A 17,315-nucleotide genomic window follows, 5' to 3' on the forward strand; every position below is an offset into this window, starting at 1 on the left:
ACTTCCACCTGCCTGAACAGCTCTGACTCTGGAGAGCTGCACGGCTCACTGCCCACTTCATTCAGGTCTCTTTCCAAGGGCATCTCTTTCCAGAGATGCCTTCCTGGACCATCCTAACTAAACGAGGACCCATCCCAGTTATTCTCCATTCCCTTACTCTATTTTTCCAAGTTCCAAACTTCCAAATTTTGTAAGGCATACCACTTTGCTTTCTTGTACAGGCTTTCTGTTTTGTTCACTTCAGTCTCCCTAGTGCTTTACAATAGTGATAGGTATCTACCACATATTTCTTGTACTATTTTCAAAAGCTGCACTCCCTTAATTTTTTCCATCAAAAACATTCCATCATTCTACACGTTTCTTCTGATCAATTGACTGTGACTACAGGAAGAGGTGGGGACAACTGACTCTAAGACCACATGAATAGAACAACCCTAAAATAACAAAGTTTAGGTACTAAGCAGGACTATTTGTAAGTTAAAAAAAAAAAAAGTGGGGGTGCATGGGGATATATAAATATGCATGCAACAATCCCTGAAAGTCAAAATACTACACAGATCCTTGAGTTTAGTAATATTTGTCAACAAGCCTTTTTTGTATCTCCCTAGTGATAATGGCTAAAAACACAAATGGTAGGGGCGCCTGGGTGGACCAGTCGGTTAAGCGTCTGCCTTTGGCTCAGGTCATGATTTTAAGGGTCCTGGGATCCAGCCCTGCGTAAGTCTCCCTGCTCAGTGGGGAATCTGCTTCTCCCTGGTCTCTCTGCCCTCCCCCCACTTGTGTGGGTGGTGCTTCCTAATAAATAAATAAAATCTTTAAAAAAGAAATTGTGGGGCGCCTGGGTGGCTCAATTGTTAGGCATCTGCCTTTGGCTCAGGTCATGATCCCAGGGTCCAGGGATCAAGCCCCACATAGGGCTCCCTGCTCAGTGGGAAGCCTGCTTCTCCCTCTCCCACTCTCCTTGTGTTCCCTCTCTCGCTGTGTCTGTCAAATAAATAAAATTAAAAAAAAAATTATAAGCTTAACCCACATTTGGAAAGCGTGAAAAATCAGGTAACTTTAGAGAATATTCCACAGGTATTCACAATATATTGGCAAGATCAATGTCTAATTAAGCTATCTAATTCGGCCACAGGTGAAAGTACTATGACTCTTGAAAATATTAGCAATATGTAAATGTAGAAAGTGTTATTGATTTTTAAAAAAGATTTTATTTATTCATTAGAGAGAGAGAGAGACAGAGCACACACACAAGCAGGGGGTAAAGGTAGAGGGAGAGGGAGAAGCAGACTTCCCGCTGAGCTGGGAGCTCAATGTGGGGCTCAATCCCAGAACCGGGAGATCAGGATCCGAGCTGAAGGCAGATGCTCAACCACCTGCACCACCCAGACAACCCATGTTATCGATTTTAAAATAAAGATTCAAACCTGAAGTGGAAAATTCATTATTTTGCCTTTATATGAGATATGTTACTTTTTCCACAGATCTTTGGAAATCCCTACCAATTCAGTTAAAAAAGAAAACACATGTACCACAAGAAATCAGTGACGACACACTTATCTAAATTCCAAATTCTTCTTGTTGAATGAATGGCTGGACCTATGTCTAGCCTCTTCCCACAGGCCCTCAGTTATGGATGAAGACTTTTGGAACAAAAACTTTGCTTTCCAAGGCCATCTCACAGACATCTGTGACATAAGCTGATCCAAGATCTGTGCTTTTTCCTTAGATATTTCCTCCACATTAGAGAACCATTCCTGAGTCCTTACATCTGGGGAAAGGGAAAGAGATCCAATGAATGAAAACTATCTAGCACACACATATCAAGAACATACCCCAACACCTCGACCCACACCCCTCCCAAATCTAATCACAGGAACAGACCACTTAGAATCAAATCTAGGGGCACCTGGGTGGCTCAGTGGGTTGAGCCTCTGCCTTCAGCTCGGGTCATGATCTCAGGGTCCTGGGATCGAGCCCCGCATTGGGCTCTCTGCTCAGCGGGGAGCCTGCTTCCCCCTCTCTCTCTGCCTGCCTCTCTGCCTACTTGTGATCTCTGTCAAATAAACAAAATCTTAAAAAAAAAAAAAAAGAATCAAATCTAAACTGTACATTGTCTACAAAACCCTATGATCTGGCCCCTGGATGCCTCTCCTTCCTTCATACACTACTGTAGCAAACTGGGTTTTCCTCCAATATCCCAGTATTCTAAGTCTGTTCCTGTCCTCAAGCCTCTGTACTTACTTTCTATTCCCTCTGCCTGGAATGCTCTGTCCCCTTACCTTTCCATTGCTGATCCCGGGTCAAATATCACCTCTTTATAGAGAAACTTTTTTTTTTTTTTTTTTTTTTTGAGAGGGGGAGGAAAGGAGGGGGGTGAGAGACCGAGAGGAGGTGGGGAGAGAGAAAAGGTGGGAGGGACAGAGAATCCTAAGCAAACTCTACACCCAGCACAGAGCATGACACAGGACTCATTCTTACAACCTTGAGATCACGACCTGAGCCAAAATCAAGCTGGACCCTTAAGCAGCTGAGCCACTCAGGTGCCCCCAGAGAAATTACCCAATTCATTTATTTGTATTACAGTTTCTTTCTCCCATTAGCATATAAGTTCCCCAAGGAAAAAGACCTTATCCTTTTTTACTTCTTCACTGTATTCCCAGAGTGGGATGCTCTGTAGTTATTAGACGAATGAAGGAACAAACTAATTCCAAAGCTAGAGTACTGCTCTCAAACACATCTGAACCTGTAGAGGAAACCTTCCGTCCCAGCCTCCAAGTAGCAGAAATCAAAGTAACCAAATGGGAAAAGAAAACTCCCTCGCACTGGTAGAAAGAAGTCGAAGTGTCTTGGAGGGAGATAAGGTGAATCAAGCATCCCAGAACTGTGCGGATAGTGGAGACCCACACACAGGTAAAAAAAAAAAATCCAACTATGGGGAGGGGGCTTAGGGGAAGAGAAAAGTACACAGGTGGGATCCAAGAGTAAAAAGTGCCCCTTCTCTGCCTCCAAGGAGTAACAACACTTGTGCACCTACCACGTGGTAAGCACTCATCACCAGAATATAGCCCTAAACAGGACAGGCAAGGTCCTCGCTCTTGAAGTTCACAAACCAGCAGCTGAGAAAGACAATGAACAACGCTAAGTAATTCTACTTAAAGATAAATGCCATTACGTCAAAAGTTGAAAGAAGTCCTCAGAGAACTTGGTCAAAGAAGGTATAAGGGGGCACGAGACTTAAAGGACAGGGACTCAGCCTTGCAAAGCTCTGATATTAACGATTTCCGAGCAAACAAAAGGCACGCCCAAACGCTCTACGGTGGGCACGAGCTTGGAACATTTAAGAAAACAGAAAGTCAGCAGGGGCTTTGCATGGTCATTCGGGTCGCTTCGGGTGGGACTCTGTAAACCACGGTAGTAACTCCGTGGATCCTCACGGCCACTTTGCGAAGCAAATGGTTTTCAACCCCACTTTGCGGATAAGGAAACGGGGAGACTCAGAGGGATGAAGGGACCAGTCCTACACCGCACTCCCAGGAAGGCCAACTCTGGAACCAACCCAGGCCTTGTAATTCCAAAGCTCATGCCCCCGAACTACCACACTCTCCCGTCTCCCCCGGAGAGCGGGACCCTACATCCCTGGGCAGGTGCATGGACTAGAATGCAACCCTCAAACAACCCAGCAAAGTGAGATCACGACGCCCACTTCCAGTCAGGGAGACTGAGGCACAGGGAGATTAAAGGTCCCCCTTCCGATCAGAACGTGAGTCCCGGGGACCGGGGAAGAGACCGCCTGGGCGGCGGCCGGCTCCGGCCCCGCAGCGCGGCGGGACAGGCCTCGCCGCGGAACCCCGCTCACGTTGCGGGTGGCCGGGAGCGACGAGGACGGACGCGCGGGCGCGACCAATGAGAGATGGCCTTCCCGAGCGGCCCGGCGGCGGTGCGGCCAATCCGCGCGGCGCTGGCGGGGGAAGGGGCGGGTGCTCGGGCGGCTCGCGTTAGGCCGCGCCTCGGGGGCCCTCGCCCCTCACAGGCCCCGGGGCCGCCAGGCTTGGGCCTGAGCTCTGGGACGCCGCGAGGTTAGGCGAGACCCGTCCGCGCAGGCAAAGACCTCGCCCGAGGGCACCGTCCGAAGCACGGCCCGCATTCCGCTCTCGCCCAGAGGCGCGGTCTTTGCTTCCCAGCGCTCGGAAGTGTCAGGAATGCGGCATCCCTCCCTCAGCGGAGTCCCGAGAGGCCACCCTGCTAAGCCGTGCACACCCCGGGTCTCACCTCTTGGGGATACGGGAACGGAGAAGGGAATCTCAGCCGCGGACTGTAGCCGGCACTACCCACCCCTGCTGCCGCTCCGCCTCACATTCAAACCCCGGCAAAATGGCGCGGCGGCGAGGCTGCGGCCCGGGCGCATGCGTGAGCGGGGCAGAGGCGGGGGGCGGGGCCAGGGGCGCTGAGGCCCCACCCAGGCTCGAATGGCCAATCGTGACCGGCTCTGTGTTTGCGCTGACGTCACAAGCGGCAATGCCCTTTGGCTCAGACCGCGGCTTGGGGCATCACAATCCCCATTTTCTGAGAACCGACGCTCGTTCAGTGAGTGGCCGCCGGAGTGCGGCCTGCAGTCCGATGTAGGGCTGCAGTGAGGCACGTAGTAGGTCTTCTTTAACTGTTGAACGAACTGCTCAAAGTTACGTTCATAACCTCTCAGACCGAGGAGAACTTTCTGCCCCTCGCGGAGCGCCGGTTTTAGAGGAAGAGACAGATCTTGATAATTTCAGATCTTGATACGCTACGAGAAAATTTAAAACGGTGATATGACAGGCAGTGACTTGGAAGGTCATTGGTTGGTCAGAGAAGACCTCTGAACAAGTGACACTTGACCTGAATTTCAACAAGGAGACAGCTGTGTCAAGATCCTCCTGGAGAGCATTCCTGGAGGAGGGGTTGTCAACAGGCTGGGCTCGCTCTCAGGCAGGAGTGAGCTGGCCTGGGGCTTAATGAAGTGCAGAGAGGCCGGAGATGAAGTTAGAGGGGCCAGCAGGGGCCAGAAGATGTAGGCCTCTTAAGCCCTGTTTAGATTAGGTCTCACTCTCAAGGCATCCAAACCTACACTTTAAAAGGCCCACCAGTTGCTGTTTGGGAATGGAGTGTATAGGGGTGGGGGTGAAGAGCCTAAGCAGGAAGCCTGGAGAGAGAGGTGGAGCCATGATGCCCTGGATTCCAGTGAGTAGCTGTGCATAGGGAGACAAGTGGACACCTTCAGTATATACTCTAGAGGTAGAGTCTGTAGGATCTTATGATCCATAAAGTGTGACAATGACAGGAAGCAATGAGGACCTATGGAAATCCCAGCCCTCAGTTTCAGCCACCAGCAGGCCCAGGCCCAGCTGTTTCAGAACCCATTCCTTGCAACTGCTAGCTTGCTACCCTGGGGACTGAAAGGCGTGTATCTGGTTATCAGTCGAGGGAACAAATATTATAAGAACACAGAATTATACAGGCACTGAGAACAACAGCACTCTCAGCACGTCATGACTCTGTCCCAACCTCTGCAGTAAGAGATGATCAAACCTGAATATGGCTTCTAGCAGTATAAGGCCCTGATCCTAGGATGACCCCAGTGGCCCCCACCCCCACCCCAACACACACACACACACACACACACACACACGCAAAACTACTTGAGAAAGCTCAATGCCAACGGGAAAATTTACTGTTTGTTCTAGCCTACACCAGAGTATAGGCCCCAAACTCCCTTTCTTAGAGCATTTACTAAAAAGGATTAGAATTGTGAATCCTCCCTCTGTCCCTTTGAGATGTAGATGTATCTCCTTCAATTCAGGATTGTCTTTCTCAATGACCTGAAAGCCATTCCTTTGAAATACAATCATCAGAAAGGTGAAGTCAGTTTCTCCGTGTTGGGGGCAGATGGGAGCCTAACCTTGATAATTGCTGGCTAGCAGACAGAGCAGGCCGGGTGACATTTACACCTACTGACTGACCAACGCTTCAAATTTTCACCTTGGCCCTCACTCTCTCCCCAATTCCCTCCTTCTCCTTTAAAATGCCCAATCAGGGATGCCTGGGTGGCTCAGTCTTTGAAGCGGCACCCTTTGGCTCAGGTCATGATCCCAGGGTCCTGGAATCAAGTCCTGCATCTGGCTCCCTGCTCAGGAAGTCTGCTTGAGACTCTCTCTCCCTTTGCCACTCACATGTTCTATCTCCCCAAATAAATGAATAAAATCTTAAAAAAATAAGGGCACCTGGGTGGCACAGTGGGTTAAGCCTCTGCCTTCAGCTCAGGTCATGATCTCAGGGTCCTGGGATCAAGCCCCGCATCAGGGTCTCTGCTCAGCAGGGAGCCTGCTCCCCCCCCCACACCTCTCTGCCTGTTTGTGATATCTGTCCGTCAAATAAATAAATAAAATCTTTAAAAAATAAAAATAAAATAAAATAAAATACCCAATCCTTTCTGCACGGTCGGAATCAACTCTCTCTTGCACTGTGAGTATCTGAATGAAATCTGTTTTTACTTCTTTAACGATGTCCAACTTTATCTTTGACCGCACCCTAGTGATGAACATGTAAGAGCAACTCCCGAGATTAAAATGCAAAAATTTGGGGCGCCTGGGTGGCTCAGTGAGTTGAGCATCTACCTTTGGCTCAGGTCATGATCCCAGAGTCCTGGGATCGAGCCCTGCATCGGGCTCTCTGCTCTGGGTAGCCTGCTTCTCCCTCTCCCAACCCCCGCTCCTCTTCCCTCTCTCCCTGTCTCTCTGTCAAATAAATAAATAAAATCTTTAAAAATAAATAAATAAGATAAAATAAAATAAAATGCAAAAATTGCTCTGTTTGAGTGAAGCAGTCATGGATGTAACTTTTATTTATTTATTTATTTATTTAAGACCGAGTGAGAGAGAGAGAGCACAAGCAAGGAAGGGGATCAGTGGGAGAGCAAACTCCCCACTGAGCAGGGAGCCCAATGCGGGACCCAATCCCAGGACCCCAGGGTCATGACCCGAGCCAAAGGCAGACACTTAACGACTGAGCCACCCAGGCACCCCTGGGTGTAACTTTTTTGTAAAATATTCAACATCTCTTCCTTCAGTCCACAGACCCTGCAAGTTCCGGCCCCTGACAACCTTTTTGACCTCATCGCCTTCCTCCCTCCCCCTCTCCACCCTCACTCAACCTAGCCTCCTGGGCTTCCTTTCTGCTCTTCCAAGCTCCGAGCTTATTCCCACCTCAGAGTGTTCGTACTGGCCCTTCCCTCTGCCTGGAATGCTCTTCTAGACCCCCGAGTAACTGGCTCCCTCTGTACATCCAGATTCCTGCTCAAATGCCACCACCTGAGAGAGGCCTTCCCATCCGGTCTGAAATTGCTCACTCACCACACCCGATCACTCGACATGTAGGGGTTCCAGATCTTTTTTTTTTTTTAAGATTTTATTTATTTATTTGACAGAGAGAGAGTGGGAGATCATGAGCGGGGGGAAGGGGTAGAGGGAGAAGCAGACTCCCTGCAGAGCAGGGAGCCCGATGCAGGACTTGAACCCAGGACCTTGGGATCATGACTTGAGCCGAAGGCAGACGCTTAACCAACTGAGCCACCCAGGCGCCCAGGTTTGCCGGATTTAGCAAGTAAAATACAGGACACCCAGTTCAATGTGAATCTCAGAAAAGCAATGAATGATTTTTTAGTATAAATGTTGCATGGGACATACTTCTAAAAGGTCATATACCGTTTATCTAAAATTCACATTGACTCAGGTGTCCTGTATTTTATCTGGCAGCGTTAGCCTCAATCTGTCATTGTTTCTTCATAGCATTTATCACTTTGCAACTGTCTTTGTTAATTGATCCCCCCTCCCTGCCATCAGCTTAAGGACTCTATTAGAACAAGGACCTTTTTATCTCATTTACAGCTGTGCCCCCAGCACCTAGCACACAGCACCTGCTCCATAAGTATTTACTGAATGTTGAATGAAATGCCCTATATAAATAAAGTCTATTGAGAAAGGCATGTTATTAAGACACTGGGGGAAAAGATATATTTTTACCATTGCAGCAACAAGTGATCATACTAATCTGCTTTCCTAGACAAAGATTTTCCTCCAGTCCTGGTGAGAACAACTGTAATGATTTAACAGTTTCCCATCTTTGAATGCTAATTGCGAAGGAAGCTGGCTGGCATCAAGTATAGGTCTACCATCTCTGCCAGGAAGCCCTGGAGTGTGCCAAGGTTATCATGTCTGTGGACATGTCTAGTGGTGCCCACTCCCCTCGTCCTTTGCAGCCGGAAGAAGAACCATGCAGGTGAGGGTCACAGAAAGGTTGGTGTGTCCTCCTCCTCCAGTCTCCATGGGTGATACCTGAAGGTTCCCTTGGGAATCTCTACCACCTCACCCTTCCCCACCCCATCATGAGCACACACTCCCAGGTTTGCTACAACTGCCAATGTGCACATGGTGAAAAATTCACTCGGTACGAACATGAGAGGATTTGGTCCTTTGCTAATTAAGACATGCGCTGTAGGTAATCTATTATGTTCTCTATGTCCTTTTACTTAATTTTGCTTTATCAGATGTTCTCTGAGAGGCATGTTGGTCTCTCACCATGATTCTGGCTTTGTCATGGTTAAAGTGTACTCAGTTGTCTTGTTGTATGTTTTGAAGCTATCAGGTAGATTAGGCTCATGCTCTTTCTTCCCGATGAAGTCTGCCTACCATCTGACGATGTGAAATATTCCTCTTTGGGCCTTTCAGACCTCTCCTCTTCCAATTCTATTTGTCTGACATCAATATTGTTAGACCTGCTTTCTTTTGGTTAACAATTTCCTGGCATATCTTTTTATCCCTCCTGCTTTGTTGAGATAGAATTGACATATTCTGACACATCTTTTTCCGGACCTTTACTGTCACTCTTCTTTGATCTGTTGTAGCATACTAGTTAAGAGCATGGGGGCACCTGGGTGTGTCTGCCTTCAGCTCAGTTCATGATCCCAGAGTCCTGGGACAGAGGCCTGCATTGGGCTCCCTGCTCATCGGAAACCTGATTCTCCCCCCTCCCTCTGCCTGCTGTTCCTTGTGCTTGTGCTCTTTCTCTGTCAAATAAATACAATCTTAAAAAAAAAAAAAAAGCATGGACTTGACTACCTAGGTTAAACCTTCATGCCATCTGTATGACACTGGGCAAGTTACTTATAGTTGAGCTCTCTGATCTCTACAGGAGTGTAGGCAATAGTAATTTGCTTCTCAGGGGGTCTGGGCAGATGACAGAGCCAGGAAAGATGAGGCCTGTGGAAGAGCATCTGAAAAGTCTCAACTATTTGATGGTGTTAGCTCTTATCTCCATCCCGAAACCGGGTGGCAATATATTTTTGACATCCTCCCATTGTCCCCAGTCCTGCATTTTCCCAGGTGGTACAGCTGTAGACCTGGCCAGGCCTTTGGACCTTGGCTTGGCCCCTATGCTTTAGAGGTTGTGGCTCTGGTCCCGCTCCAGCTGCCCACAGGTGAGGGGTCCGTGCACCGAGTGGGTGGGTGTGCTCACCCGGAACCCTTATCACCTCCTTTCAGACCTTGTTCTGATTTGCACAGGACCCTGGAATTCCCCACCAACAAGCCCCAAGCCCTCTTGCAGGGTCTGTGGAAACCTCTTGGCTGAGTCACTCCTGAGAGCAGATACACAGCTGCTGTGAGCACCCCTCCACTGGCTGTATGACTTGGGGACAGATGTGTTTGCAGGGGGTTCAGACAGAGCTGCATATCCACACACACACATTCAGAGCCTTGTGTTACAGGTTGAGGCTCGGGGTGGGAAGAGAAAAGGGGCAGGACAAGGGCTGATCTCTTCCCATACTGCTGGGCTCTGGCCTGGAACTCTGAGGAGCTTGAGAATTCAGTGTTTGACTTCCAGGTGTTGCAAAGGGTTTGTCAAGGAAGGAGGATCGAATGTGTTTTCAAATATTTACTATTTTGACATAAAACTTTCATTTATGTATTTATTTTAATGATTTGGCTTTTTAAAAAGATTTTAATCTATTTGAGAGAGAGAGCAGAGAGAGGGGCAGAGGAAGAGGGAGAAGTGGACTCCCTGCTGAGCAGGGAGCCTGATGTGGGATTCGATCCTGGGATGCTGGATCCTAACCTCAAGCCAAAGGCAGACCCTTAACCGACTGAGCCACCCAGGCCCCCATATTTATTTATTTTAGAGAGAGGTAACAGGAAAAGGAGGGGCAAAGGGAGAGGGAGAGAGAATCCCAAGCTGACTCCACAGCTGAGCGTGGAGCCTGATGTGGGGCTCAATTTTATGACCTGGAGATCACAATCTGAGCTGAAATCGAGAGTCGGACACTGGGGGAGCTGGGTGGCTCAGCTGGTGGAGCATGCGACTTGATCTCGGGGTCATAAGTCTGAGCCCGTACTGGGTGTAGAGATTAAGAAAATGAATAAATAAATAAATACGCTTAAAAAAAAAAGGAGGTCTAATGCTATCTATTTCATACAGTTGCTGTATGGACATACAGGACTTCCTGTATGCAAAGCACTCACTACGGTGTCTGCAGTGCAGTAAACGATCAGTAATGTTAGTTCTTTAAAAAAGTGACGTTAATAGCCTGCTTATTGCTGATGCCGCCCAAAGGGGCAGAAAGTTAGCACAAATCCTTCTGTACACAGAGTTCTTTATTCCAGCTTCCGTGAGCTGTCCTACTGGCCTCTCATATAGAATGGTGCCTGGTTTTTGCTTGCTTCTCAGAAACCCATAGCACTCTGGACAAGAAAATCAATATGCTATCATTTAAGCTCAAATTCACTCAAGCTAAGAAGTTTACCAGAACACATGGTGCTTCTTGAACACAAATCAAGATACATTCTTCAAGCAAATCTAAATTAGGTCGGTGAAGGAGCTTTAGAAGCTTTATGCAACGATGGGGAGTCTCTGGGAAAGATGAAAACTGCCTTATATAAAAATTATCTGCAAAGGCTCAATCTTCAGTTGAGCACTAGATAAAGCTGGCTTGTGTCTGGAAACAGACATGTTTAAAAATATTAAAGTCATTTCTGCCAGAATCCTCACGGAGTCCTCAACCCTTCTTCTGCTGTGGGTATGTCGTGGCATTTACTAAGCTGCCACTCCCAAGATATGACACAGATAACTAACTCAAGGAAGATTTGGCAGGTTTCTTGAACTGGACAACAAGCATGTTACATGACTTTGCAAAAATTCCGGGGAACTACTCTGGTCCTTTGAAAAAGGAAATGTACTTTTGTCTAAAATGTGTTTCAGTCTGTGGGCAGGGAGGGTACCGCTGCAGCATCATGATGAAATTACCTTGCAAAATGCTTAAATAATAGCACTTTAAGTAAATTACGTGGAGTTGGTCCTTCCTCAACCAGTGACCTCAGCATGCCCTCCTTTCTAAAATGGGTAAGCAGAAGTGACCTTTTTTTTTTTTTTTTTAAACAGAAAGGCCAAAGAAAACTGACTGTATCTGCCACAGACTCACTCTTGGGTCCTGTAACACCAAAGAAGCCTTTTTAGACTCAGAGTCAGATTAGTTCAGGGGTTTTCAACCTTAGCACCAGTCAGAACTTGTGGCTAGGTAATTCCTTCTGGTGGAGGCTGTTTACCAGCATCCTGCCCACCTGCCCACCGCCTGCTGTGACAACCCAAAATGTCTCCAGACATTGCCAAGTGTCCCAAGTGCTCCCTGGGGACAGAAATGAAAATTCCTGGTGGCAGCAGGTTGAAAATGACTGCTCTAGATAAAACCCAGGCACTACCTGCTATGGTGAGATAAAGACTCTTTAGAAACCTTTTTCTTTTTTTTTTTTTTTTTGGAAAACCTTTTTTTTTTTTTTTTTTAAAGATTTTATTTATTCATTTGACAGAGACAGAGATCACAAGTAGGCAGAGAGGCAGGCAGAGAGAGAGGAGGAAGCAGGCTCCCTGCTGAGCAGAGAGCCCAATGCGGGGCTCGATCCCAGGACCCTGGAATCATGACCTGAGCCGAAGGCAGAGGCTTTAACCCACTGAGCCACCCAGGCACCCATAGAAACCTTTTTCTTTTGTTCTTCACCGGAAGGACCTGATATGCAGGACCACAGAGAGTCATTGTTCTATTCTACTAAATTAATAAGGAAGAAAAGTATTAGTTCATTTCAGCAGGGGGAGTATTATAAGTACAATGGTGATTTACAATTTTAGGGTATTTCAGAAAGAATGGATTCTGAATTCAGAGGCAGTAAAGCCAAGTGGCACCCTTTGTGAACCTTAGAATTGCCTTTCACTCAGTGTCCAAGTTGGCTACCTTGTCAATCTTCCTTTGCAAACCTGCCCTCAACGCCAGCAAGAGGAGATTTTTGTCTTCCTTTTGGGAACTCACCCACTGGTCAAACTAATTAATGAGTTCAAGTGAATTCAAGAGATAAATAAGAATCTTCTCATGACTGGACTTTTTTCCCCTTTCATTGGGAGGGAAGGGGAAGAAATGAACCTTACTTAAAGTAATTAAACCCCACAATTAATATTCTCCCATTAGAAATTATTTTCGTTAACTATTGAGGTCAAATTTTACTACCAATTGAGAATTACAAGCTTATAGCTGCCACAAGAACAAATGTACCCAAAACTACAGGTTGAGATATATATATACACATATATATATCTATAAATTATTACATTAAAAACAGCTTTCCTTTTAAAACTTTATTGATTTACCACCTGATTAAAGCATGGGATTTTTAACAGTATTATACATAATATTTTTACATAGAAAACTTTACATAGCATTTCATATTATATAATTCGGCTTATTCTTTCAAAAATGTATACATCCATTGGGCAAGGAATGCTTTTCATTAAATTACCAACATTAAATGCACTTAATCATCGTGTATAGATTAAACAAAAGTAGCTATTAACTAACTTTTAGGCATTTTAAGGAGGTAAAACATACATTTTGCACATAAAGAAATATTTGATGCAAATATGAAGATAAAATTTTTAAAAAATTAGAACACTGAGAAAAACTACACCTTTGATGAGTGTCTTTTCTTTTGAGAGCAAGGATTTCCAGATAGACTCATTCTTCTAAATATTCAGCTTTGGTTTCTTTGTTTCTCCAACTGCAAAGCTGCTGATAGCAAAACTCCAGGATTTCACATGAGTTCGAGCTATGTCTACTTTAACACAAATGTTAAAACAGAACTCAGAGAATGCAGTAGTAATGATCTAGCTTCTGTCTCAACCAATATCCATTTGCATCGTAACAACAAACATCTGAATGGGACAGTCGTACTTGCCTCCGTCAGCAGGTTCCTTCAGTAACTATAAAGACTACGAAATGGAGAGCCGTAATCGCAAAATAACAACAAAAAGGTCTAGGGTTTTTTTGTGGAGGTTTTTTTTTTTTTTTTGGCATTTTGTACAAAAGTCACCTGTCAGAGGAAAATGCTTTGTTTCCAGATATTATGATACAATTTCCATAATGTAGTTCTTTGGTTGTACGTGAGGTGTAACAGGAAAAAGGTGTATTTGACTCTAAAGATGCATATTAGCAATCGAATTTCCCATCCACGTTTGTTGTTAAGATGCCAGAGCTGGTGATTTCCCTAAAAGACAGCGCAGAAAAACAAAATTGCTCAAAGTAGCAGTGTTTTAACAAAAACTTCTCTAGAGACCCAGCACATATAATCAACACTTAAAGCATCCTGACAAAGAAATAAGGCCTTGGAAATGCTTCATATTCTCTAACTTTGCTAGTGAATGGCGTCCTGGCCTGGGGCTGCCGTCACACACACTCTCCTCACTAGTGTTTGAGTGGCACAAGCCACATTTACCATGAGATAGAATAGATTTAGTCACAAAGTAGAATTTAGGCTGAATGGCTTATTAGTAGAGGTAAGGAATTCCTCTGTAACTTCACGGGCCACTGGCAAGAAAAATTACCCCAAATGGTTTGACATCCTGGTTTTTAAAAGGTTCCATGCTGGTATGATTCCAATGCCTCACTCAGAAAATCCAATGTTTTAAAAAGACAGAGTTAAAAAAAAATTGAAAGCTGAACGTCTGGGTATGGAACAAAATGAGCTCACACACTTCCCGCTTTGCAAGAGGTGGCAAGAATGAAACAGAAGGCAGGAAGACTCCAGCAGCGGGGTCACCACTGAAGAAGACAGCACATGAGAACCTCAGAAGGAAAGCAAAAGTCTCCAGGTGGGGGGACACAGTGGCACGTTCCTGCGCATGCCATCAGGACGGATGTGGATGGAGAGCACGGACATATAGAGGCTGTGACCGACCACAGTACCAGGGAGGGAGTCTCGGCTGCAGCATAAGGACGTAATGCATTCCAGGACAAGGTAAGTCAAAGGTGCTGACGTTTTTCCATTCACAGTAAAATTCTCCCATGGTCCTTTCCTCCGAAATTATACAGCTTCTCTTCTCTAATGTATGTAAGTAACATAAAAACCTAAACCTGCTCTTTTTTTTCTTTGGTAGAGAAATTAAAATACTTTGGGGGAAAGGAAAAAAAAAAAGAGTACTGCTGGCCCAAACCAAACATTCCTCAAGGCTGTAAAACACAAACAAATTTAAGAACTCAGTTTCTTAGGAAACAAAAGCACCAGAAATCCTTCTCTATGAAGAAAAAAATATCCGATTGTAGATAGGTTCCCAACTTGCTAACTTCTAAGGCACCAGAGTTGACATCAATACAACCCAGTTTCCAGGACTGAAGGGCACAGGCCGGAGTCTGAGTGTGTTATGACTCCGTGTAACACTGCTTCCACGGCGGAGCGCAGCTCTCGGGAGCCTTGGGTGAGGGGGCGGGGTCAAGTGCATGTGCTCTTCCTCACCGGCCCAGAGTAAATCCAGCTTCCCACCAGACCGCCTGTGGGCGTCAGGCCCCATTTGCGGGATCTTTTACAGAAGCTGCTGCAACAGGATTCAGTCCTAACTCCAGTTAAGACTACTGCACCTTTGTTAACACAATAAGGGCTCCCAGAAGCCAACCCTTCCAAAGAATGCAGTTCCGAGGCTCGAGTTCTGGCACCTGGGCACAGGCCATCTCCTGCCACCGTCACAGTTCAGCCGAGCTGGCCCCACCACAGCACAGGCTGACTCTGGGTCAAGGACTCATGACACGTGGCTGGGGAGTTTCGCAGGTGGCCCTTCTCCCACACAGCCGCCATCCCTCTCTGGAGGCCCCTGAATGGGGACTGTGCAAAAGCAGGGACACTAAACTCACTATTCTGAGGTAAAAATAAAAGGTTTACTCAAATATAAATTAACTCTGTTAAATTACTTCATTTTTGTTACCACTTCATATATTAGATCAGAGGGTGTGAGATGGACAATCTATTTTGGAAATTTTCATACCCATCCACAAATACTTACTTCCAAGGAAGGCTAATCGTCTTCATTACATTTTTTACTTTTTCCTACAGACTTTTTCTCCCCAGGTTACTAAAACAGGGAGGGCCAGGAGGCACTACCTTTTTAAATTTTTTAACCTTGCAAGCTCTTAATTCTAACTTAATTACTAAACTCTGCTTTCAGTGAAATCTTCAATAATAGCTTTTCATAAAGTACTTTAAAAATCACTCAGACGTTAACAAAACAAAAACAACCCTTCTCCCCCACTTTCTCCAAACTAATCTAACTACAGCTGACTCACAACTGACAAAAACATTCAAAATTCTCCCAACACACTCAAACGACGACAAAAAATCCAGCATATTTTAGGCGGCGTTTAGCCGTTACAAGAAATTTTATTAACATACTCTCTAATAATCACGAACCTCTACAGCTATGTTCAGTATTTTCAAGGAGAGCAACTTCCTCCAACAGAACACGTACAGCCGATCACGGGACTCTGCTAGGAAATGGTGCATGTGCGGCGACAGGCTTGACAGTCTAGCCAGGAAGATGGAATGACGGAGATGAAACAGACTCCCCACCTACTGTGTTAACTGGGTATGCAACACTTTAATGGAACAGCACGTCTCAGCCAGGGGCTGATGGGACCCACGTCGAGGCCAGCTTCCTCCAGGCCATTCTGAGCTCCCAGATGCCGACTCCGTTTCTACGATCTGACCCTCCACGAGCTGGGCCAGGCAGAGGTGGCGTGAACGATCTGCAGAGCTGCAGCAGTGGCCTGCAGGGACCAGGGCTACCACACTGGGGACAGTGTCCCTGGTACCTGGGATGGCTCTTCCGGAATCCATATCTTATAGACAACACCTATCCTCAGGAAGAACTTGCGCAGAACTGCTCGGAGCTCAGGAATCAGGTCAAATTGCATAATTTCACACAAGTAGGGGTAGTACATAGAAGCATGTGCTTTAAACTTGAGGTGGGAGAGAAGGAGAAAGACCAAATTAGACAAGGAGCTCCTTTTTTGGACACTAGTTTCTCAAAAGTATTCATCTTGCCCGGGAACCTCCTGCAATATTGGTGTTTTTTTCTTGCTATTTAAGAAATTGGTGGGAAAAATCTGCAAATTAGAATGTCTTTTAGTTATGTCTAACTCCAAACACAAATTCTTTGGGGGCAGCTTTGCTACTAAAGTCAATGTTTGGTTTAGCAAAGCAGATTCCCCCTTCTGAACCAGGGCTTTGCTATCTGGACCCTCTCTTCCAACATAGCCACACTCGAAATCCCTGCAGTTCAACTGCTGTGTGCATGGCTTCAACATCAGCCTTTCTCCACTGGGGATCTTTGAGAGAGAGAGCCCCAGTATGATACAAATGTATAACGAATGAACCTTCCTCTAACAAATCTAGAATGGTGCTAGTTATGGAAGAAGTAAGGAAATCATTACTTTAAATTCTGAGTAAAAAGGAACCCAAACCTAGGTCCTAGTGGGGACATTAGAGTTTCCTGGTGTTTACCTTTTCATCGTTTATTTTGAGGGTTTTTGTTAGAAGTAACAACAGAAGACTTGTCCAGGCCTCCCGATGGCTCTCAGAATTCACGGTGATGAAGTAGGCAAGGGCCTCACTGCACACGCTGGAGAACGAGAGAGGGAGAGACACGTCAACCACACTGACCGTTCACATTCTACTGAAGGGCAGAACTCTTTGTTCTTGCAACAAGTAAGTAAGTAAATAAGTACTAGGTACCTGCTCTGGCCATGCCACCCTGAGCAAATCACTAAGCCTCAGTTTCCTCAGCTGTAAAACAGGGAGAGATGACTGTACCAAACTCAGGGGGTTGCTGTGTAGTTGAAGTGAACCCTGCCTGTTGATGTCTGCTTGGCTCAGGGCGTGCTTACAGCTTAGGGCCCAATCAGCATTTGCACACAATGAACACAG

At 46.1% G+C, this 17,315-nt stretch overlaps 2 protein-coding genes across 3 annotated transcripts in view; both read right to left on the bottom strand.

Moving 5' to 3' along the window:
- CSE1L (chromosome segregation 1 like) overlaps positions 1 to 4,384 on the bottom strand; it is a 47,544-nt gene extending 43,160 nt beyond the window's left edge. The window contains exon 1 of the mRNA XM_080813366.1: positions 4,273 to 4,384. The gene's annotated coding sequence lies outside the window, so the exon portion shown is untranslated. The remainder of the gene's footprint in view (positions 1 to 4,272) is intronic.
- A 9,031-nt stretch (positions 4,385 to 13,415) lies between these two features.
- Positions 13,416 to 17,315, bottom strand: part of ARFGEF2 (ARF guanine nucleotide exchange factor 2) — a 97,796-nt gene continuing 93,896 nt past the window's right edge. For both annotated transcript variants that reach the window (XR_013967454.1, XM_080814265.1), the window contains exons 38-39: positions 16,893 to 17,010; positions 13,416 to 16,348 (exon numbers count right to left, since the gene is read on the bottom strand). Coding sequence is in view for 1 of the 2 variants with exons in the window: in XM_080814265.1 (XP_080670391.1) it covers positions 16,172 to 16,348; positions 16,893 to 17,010 (295 nt within the window). In the remaining variant the exon portion in view is untranslated. The remainder of the gene's footprint in view (positions 16,349 to 16,892; positions 17,011 to 17,315) is intronic.

Source organism: Martes martes (assembly GCF_963455335.1).
Source record: "Martes martes genome assembly, chromosome: 9".
Taxonomy (NCBI): Eukaryota; Metazoa; Chordata; class Mammalia; order Carnivora; family Mustelidae; genus Martes; species Martes martes.